The sequence below is a fragment of the Rhipicephalus sanguineus genome, chromosome 3 (assembly GCF_013339695.2).
Source record: "Rhipicephalus sanguineus isolate Rsan-2018 chromosome 3, BIME_Rsan_1.4, whole genome shotgun sequence".
In the NCBI taxonomy this organism is placed as follows: domain Eukaryota; kingdom Metazoa; phylum Arthropoda; class Arachnida; order Ixodida; family Ixodidae; genus Rhipicephalus; species Rhipicephalus sanguineus.
The window spans coordinates 105566499-105574428 of record NC_051178.1 but is presented as its reverse complement, the minus strand read 5'-3'; the positions used below and the strand labels follow the sequence as shown (position 1 = coordinate 105574428).

At 45.5% G+C, this 7930-nt stretch overlaps 1 protein-coding gene across 1 annotated transcript; it reads left to right on the top strand.

The window, feature by feature from the left end:
* The first annotated feature begins 291 nt into the window (after nucleotides 1-291).
* Nucleotides 292-6779, top strand: LOC125757859 (uncharacterized). The gene is made up of 6 exons (XM_049414080.1): nucleotides 292-485; nucleotides 1269-1421; nucleotides 2925-3012; nucleotides 3832-4058; nucleotides 5908-5998; nucleotides 6596-6779. Exons 1-6 carry the CDS (start codon nucleotides 329-331, stop codon nucleotides 6777-6779), a joined length of 900 nt encoding a protein of 299 aa, XP_049270037.1. The 5' UTR covers nucleotides 292-328.
* The last annotated feature ends 1151 nt before the right edge of the window (nucleotides 6780-7930 follow it).

Below are 7930 nucleotides of genomic sequence, written 5' to 3'. Positions count from 1 at the left end.
TTTCGGCTCTAAGAACAATGATAGAGTTGTCCTGCATTTGCTGCAGATTTCCTCCACTCCTCACAGTAGCCGCGATGGCTCATTGACTAAGGCGTTGCGCTGCTGAGGTCGAGGGTTCGGTATGCGGAGTAATGGCGCGATCGAGAGCCTAATGTTTTCATTTCTTTAACCTCTCCTAGCAGGCGTGTGCATGAAATATCGCTATTTATTTTTGTTTCATTCGTTTGACTCGCTTGAACTACGAGGCATGGTCGAACACACGTGCCAACCTCCCCCACTGTGCAGCGTGCAGGAGCAAGGTGTCGTTGGTGTGGCCCACAACGCTACCATGAGCCTCGCCCTGGGTCACGTGCTCAAAGGCTTGGTGGCTAGCAAGTACGCACAACGGGACACGGCCGAAAACGTGATGGGCACGCTGAAACCTTACGGGCACGTGGACCAAGGACACGCCGTCGTAGACCACGTGTACGGACCCACGGTGGCCGGTGGGCACAGTTTTCCCCTCTGTAACGTAGAAGTAAAACAATATTCACGAATCGACATGCAGGCAAAAGTAAAGAAAGCTTAGCCTCCATATTTATTTCAATCAATTTTGTTGCACATATTGTTACACCTACTGCAACATTATTCGAACTATATAAACAAAGCAAGAACAACAACCTCCTACGCTACTATTTATTCATGTCATATAGAACTCGGGTGCTCATAGCTCATATCCTGTTTGGTCTGCTTATGAACAAATCGTTTTCGTGTATCTTCGTCACCATCATTATCCCTGCTTGGGTCTAATGTTCTAATGCATCAGTTCTATCTCAAGTATTTTCGCAACTTTGTAAGAAACACGCAATTAAGAAAGCAGACACCTCCTTCGATTAATACAACTCTGAATGCATATACTGCGACAGAGTAACTCTGAACGCATATACTGCACGAATAAACGTATTGTTTTTTAATCAGTGGTTGACAAAGGCCTTCATACACTTTTACGCAACACCAATCGACCCAAGCAGTCAGACTACACAGTGTAAGCAGAGATAATTTGCAATCATATTGGTTTGTGTTCCTACTTACTTAGCTTTTTCACCTTTACATGCAGGAAATAAACGCAGTTCTGTGTGCGCGCCAGCTTTATCCGGCCTACCTTGACTTTCCTTACTTTCCGCAATCTTCAAAAACGATAAATTAGAGACGAAGAAATCTCCGTTTTTACCTCTTATAACCTGCTCCGACATGCTTCCTTCGCCATTGGCGTTTATCTATGATGGCAGTTCACTTGGGAACGGTGTCTACGTGGTCCAACAGCAAGTTGCCGATAATCGGTGGCGGCGGTTTGTGGACAACGCCCGCGTGTCCCCGGGAGTTCCGGGTTGCTGACAAAACAGCGAGACTTACCGATGCCGAGATAGTTGGGACCCTGGATGGTGAGTAACTTCACTGCTTTCTTGCTGCTGCCTCGTTCTCCATATGTAAAATGTCGTTTCGGCTAACAATGAAGTCATGTTGAGATGACACTCCTGCAATTGCGAATTTGTGGACATTCGGAACACAGTGCCGTTCCTGCTTCCTGGAACTGATGTGCTTAACGATTAGCGAAGCGCGTATATATTGAGATAGCTTGCTTTGCCCTTAGCTGTCTCGCCCTACTGATCGTCCAGCTACCCAACTAAACCGGTTGCTCATACCTCACTGAGTGTACATTTTCAGCGCACTTGGCAACACGTCTACTGGCAGTATAGAATGGCTGCCGTGTCTGATGCCACCCCAATAAATATTTTGTAACTCTGCCTGACATTGCCCATCAACCGAGATGAAGGCGTGCGATGTCACGAGGCTGTGTTGTGGATGCGGCCGCGCCTGTCATTTCTTGCCTTCGGAAGGCACTCGCAAGGTGCAATGCAACCTTTGTCCGGCGTGTGTATCAGCATGTGACTGTCCTTCTCTTTCTTCGGCACCACAATACAGTAAATAACCTGGAGCCACATTCATAAGATTTTCAATTCCCAAGTGAGCTTTTTTCATTGGCCAGCTGACGCCGTTGTTTTTGATATGCCCAGCATCGAGGTTGGCTGAAAATTTATTTTATGGACATTTCTAGCGTAAGAAGTTTCTTTTGAAGTCTAGCCCTAATATACCTAGTTTTTATGACGTGAGGCTCCGTTAGAGATTGCGTCACAACCCAAAAACCGACATTGAGCATCCAGAAAGCGGACATTCACATATTACAAATTAGCGAAATATAAAGATCTGAGAAATTTCATGAGTTAAATATTTTTGTTTTCTTTGGTTTACCAGATACGTACTCTTTTGAAACATTCTGTTATTTTTCAGCAAGCAGCACTACCTTCTTTTCTGCGCCACATCATCAACATTTATGTTGCTTCAATGGAACCCAGTGGCGCATTACAGAAGACGGGAGCAAATACGAAAAATTCGTGAAGTTTTCAGCGTCAGACGAAAAATATCTAAATTTACCTTACCAGATTGTGTGTCCGTTGTGAACTGTCATTTCGTAAAGGGTCGTTCAGAGCAGAAGAAAAACGTGCTTGCTCTAAAGAAATTCAGTGGCTCGTCTGTCAAGGCTACAAGCTTCGAAGCTACTAAAACAAGCTTTTACAATGGTGGTGGCGCTTACCAAGCTTCTCCCGATAGCTGAAGATGTTTGTGTGACACGTAAATACAGAACAAAAGCAGATTTTGTGCGCTCACGTCATCAGCTCTCGCGCACCACGGGCGTCGCACGCAACATCTGAATTTCCCCTATTGTATACTATCGGTTGCGCTGAGGCACGCCGAGTATGGTGGTCTTGAAACACGGTTCGTAGGATTGTACTCAGAGTACAGAAAGAACATGCTCTAATTCGGGTGCACTCTCGCGCTAGTGAATGGAAGACTTAACAGTGAACGCTGATTTCATCTTTCTTTAGGTTTTATCCTGGCAATGACAATGAAGAGAATCAACAAGGACCGACCACGCCGGCTGAGCCAGATAATCGACGGATACTACAGCTTCAGGTAACTCATGCAGTCCAAGTCGCAATTTGCAAGTGCACGGTTATCCAAATTGAACTCTTTTTTTACTTCATAAACGCGTTTACACCGTTCCATATTTTATCCGATTACCACAGAAGCCAACGCGCTTTACAAATCTAACGACCTTCGTTGGTTCAGAGTGCCTCAAAGCAGAAGCAATACGTTTCCATTAACGCAAACAGGAGCGCAGCCTGTAGTCCTCGGTCACTTTCCGAAGTGACAGCTTTTTCCTATTTGGGCGACGGAATGGGGCCATTTTATGATGAGCATGACTGATCCATGTTACCACTTCTAATTATGGTAAGCTTAAAAAACATGGCGTTAGTGCGAAAAACCACGTAATCATTCTATGTTCTTCGTACCCTATTTGTGGTATATGATATGCAAGAACAAACTGTGACTGCTGGAAGAAAATGTTGCTGTGTAGTACTTGGACTGCGGTTATGACTTCGTTTTCTTTTTGTTGTTGTTGTGGTATTTTGTCCCGTGCTGTCGTCACAAACTCTTCTTCTTCTCTTTCATTCTTTTACATCCCCTTTCCCCTTCCCACGTACAGAGTAGCAAACCGGAGACTGCTTCTGGTTAACCTCCCTGTCTTTCCTTTCTTTCTCTCCTGTCTCTCTCTCTCTTATATTTTCAGGTAAACCTGATAGGATACAAAAGTGTCATAAACTTAATACAATAATTCCGTGCTGTCCAAGTTATGTAGCGCTATAGTCATCGGCGCTCCATAACGTATTAGCAGACCTAATTTTATAAGGCTGGCAACAATATTCCCAGTGCTTTGTTGCCAAATCGCAGGGGCATCCGGGAACTGCTTCCTGAGTTTCCCGAGGGTCTTTCTTTCTGCACGCGTAAGCAAGCCGTGGCCCGACTACTTTCGGCACCCAGATTAGAAGAGCAGGTCGTGCTGGTGGCGAGAATGTACTCTCTACTGGTCAACGGCGCTCCGCTGAAGCGCAGCGCACTGAAGAACTCGTTGCTACCCACCCTCAAGAGCTTTCACTCCAGACTTGACCACCTTCTCAGTGAGTTTTCTCTGTAGGCTTACGTTGTCAGGAAAACGCAACTACGTGAGGCTTAGTACGAAGGGCAAAAAACGAACGCAGAAACATTGGGGCGATATTGTGATTCTCCAATAGAACTTCGGTTGAGCCTAGTTGATGCATAACTTTTAAATGGCTCCTGATCCACTTTTCCAAGTAATCATCGAATAACCTCAGTATAGGAGTTCATTGTTTAACGAATCGATTGCTGCAAACTTTTCTCGAATCCGTAAGGAACGAGAAGGGTTACAAGGATTTGTCGCACACTTTAAGCGCGTTCTCTCCTTGTCCCGACGAGCACGCTGGAAGCTACCCAGGAAGGGATCGCACGGGGGAAAGAAGCTACGTGAGCTCGCCTCAAGACCTTGAGCGCACGCGATGAAACGCGATTGCTCTCTCCCGTTGTGATGCCTGAGCGCGGTAGTGTGGCTACTGTGTAATGTTAACAGACTACGGAACGCCATGCCGGCACGTGGCGGCACTGAGTGGCAAGAAGAGGAACTGATCGAAACGCCTCTATTATGTCAGCTGTTGGTCAATAACGCGCTGTCTTTTGTTTGACGTCAAAGAGCAGGGCCCGGCTGCTCCGAACAAAGCGAACACAGGCCTCCGTACCAAAAGAGGGCACCTGAGAAAATGGCGAATTCACGTTCCCGTTGTAAACTCTCGTTGCTGCGCACGACTGCAAGATTTGGCTGAGCTGTTCGTAGCAGCGTCAGCTTTCTGCAGGTTGTATTTTTTTCACGAAATACGAGGGGTGGTTCACGAACCCGTTAGGGTTAAAAGTTCTCAGCGTTAACCAAGACGAACCAGAAGCAGGAGACGAGACAACCACCAGCGCCACTGCTCGTCTCGCCCCCACTTTGGTCAATCGATTGAGATTCAAGGAACAAACTTCGTACATGAAACCAATTGTGCTCTAACGTCGCGATGCACGCATTAATAATGCACTGAACAATACTGACTCATTTTTAGCATTTCAACGACAGCATTATTTTATTAAAGGGAGCCGTGCCGGTTGAAAGGAGCATTGCATCATGGTTTCATGGCGTCCTTTACCAGGCATGACACATTGTTTTTCATTTAGGGTTGCGTTTGTAAGTGTAACTATCTCATAAAGCCTTTGTACATATTCACTTCACCAGTGTGAGGAATGTAAGCTTACTGTTGGGGAGATTTTATCTGCTTTGAGCCCTGTAATTGAGGCCCCAGGGCAGCTCACGGTTTAATGGCTGGACGGCTTAGGGCCCTCCCGTATTAGAGTCCCGCATTAGAGTACTGTAAATCTTTCACCATTTGTTTTAAACATCGAGGCCCGTGCCAGTGCCGCCTGACACAATGCTGGTAATTATTCGTTTACAACGCTTAACTAATAGACTATGTCCGCTTTCATACGCACGCTGTTTCGGTCTTATTAGGCACGAGGAGACGTTCAATTCTAGCTGATGCAATTCAGTTTTTTCTCTTCAATGGGAATAGGTTATAAGCGCGACTTGTAGTTACCCTGACATGGCGTGCGACACGGCTTATGTCATTTCGGTTGGTTCTCTCATCTTTCGAACGCGCTGTTCTCAATATACCGCCGGCCTAAACGTGCCTCTGTCATCCTATTACTTTCACATATAGAGCCGCCAAGAGAGTGCGTTGAAGGCAACGGTGACAGCCTCGGTAAGTAATGTCATATTTGTTTTTTTTTTCTTTCTTGTTTTTTTTTACGCAGGTATGAATAGTTCCTGATGTTTAAGGCTTTAAGAGAGATATCTTCGAATCACCAGAAGCGTATTTCGCGATGTCGTTTATTAATCTCTTTTGCATGCAAACAATGTCTCAGTGACTTGCGACACGCAAACCGACGTCATCGTACTGCTGGATCCAATTCCTGGCAACACTATCTACGAGAATTATCAGAAGAAAATTGCCAGGTAAATATTCACTCTCTGCTTGCATACAGTCATTGCTTAGCCAAGCGCTTCTGCAGGCGCATTTAGTATAAAGATTACAAGCTTATGCTGTAATGAATAACGCAAAGCGTGGATATTGAGCTCACACAACTGGGCTCTAAATGACGGTCTGTAAAAGCAAAAACAATTCGTAGTTGCTGTTGTTAATTACGAAAAATGCTTTTGCTTCCATGCAAGATCAGAATTTAGTTATTTTTCAAAAGTATTCAAAAGTTGGTCGTTCCAATTCGTTCAAGCAGTTGACGAGTTTGACCATAAATACGCGCAAGCGTGCTGCCAGACAGCCATGTCTGGTATTGGACCCCCGGCCTATACGGACCCACAAGAGTCGAATTCACAAAGCTTTTCTTTCATGAGTTATCTTTACCATTCGCTGGGTGCCTTCCCTAATAATGTACCTAATATAACGCCATGCTAGCGCTTTTGTTACGAACCTGCCTAGCGCGAAATCGACCTTGTGTATAAGAAGTCGTCTCAGTGATGTTGGGAGCCGCAGCTGCTGCGGCAACTATGTTCTCACAGTATGAGAGGCACTCCCGCTCTCTTTTTTGGTTCAAGCTACATGGCCGAGAGACTGCTGAAAACAGGAGGCAGGCATACGGCAGTGAGCTTGTCAGCAGCTGGCCTGAGCGAAGATGCCAGCGAACTAGAGCTGGCGTACAACTCACGTCAGGACACGTACGCTTCGCCGTCGTGTGCCATCGAGAACACGGCAGGAAAAGGTGACGCCACTATTGCCTGATTTGCTTTCGTTAATTTCTTCCTCCCCTTTCTCCTCTTTTAATGCAAAGTACCCAACCCGGCTCTGTCTTGCTTTGTCCCTGCTTTCCCCTATTTTTTTTTTTATATATCATAATGTGCGCTCTTTTTTAAAGTCTACCGAGCATCCCAACTGAAAGGTTCCGTGCCTATTTCAATAATTCCGTGTGTCTTCCATACGACGGTTATGCGCACATAATGGAAATTATATGAAATGCACATAAACTCCGAAAAATGTATTAGAATCGCATAGGGAACGTTCGAAGAGGGAAAGAATTGCTTAATCTCTGGCTCTGTGGCTAGTACGAGCCAGCGCGATTCTGCTTGAATGTGTTGCCATTAAAGGCTCTAGCTAGTTCTCACAAATAGCTGCGTGATGTCAGCTCTTACTGTGCATTTACGGAAGGGCGCTGCGGTGCTTGTGTGCAGAAATATAAATATAACTAAACACCTAGCGGGAAGTCTTGTCTGTACAAACGAATTTGACATTACGTCACTGCCGTGTGTGTGTGTGTGTGTGTGTGTGTGTGTGTGTGTGTGTGTGTGTGTGTGTGTGTGTGTGTGTGTGTGTGTGTGTGTGTGTGTGTGTGTGTGTGTGTGTGTGTGTGTGTGTGTGTGTGTGTTTCACACGGCCACACGGAACCATATACGCGCCAATCGTTGGAATGTTTGTGCCAACTGTGCATTTCAAATCCACAGCTTCTTCGTGCCTCCCCTAGGAGGCCGATGGCTTGGCTCAAGGCAGTTAGTTACCATTGCATTTCGTAAATTAGCATGATGACTAGCTTTGTGCGTCAGTACCATGTATTTGCCATGTTGATGAGTAGTGTGTGCAACAGGAAATAGGAAAGAAAATCATGTTCTGTATTCAAACGCAAAAACAAGTTCGTAAGAAAATACTTCAGCCAACCCTGTTGGTTGACTTATTAGCAAAACTATCCGGTCCATGGCAAAGATCACTTAGGAAACAGAAGTTTAATTGAGTGTCTGATGCCTCTTTGTGACGACACAATGTCCCCAAAGCGGGTGAATGCAAATAAATGTTTGGTAAATAAGCTCTCAACTCACTTTATAAGTGTGTGTCTAGTTATATGTCCCATGTTATATCTCTACCATTCGCTTCCAGGCTGCTCG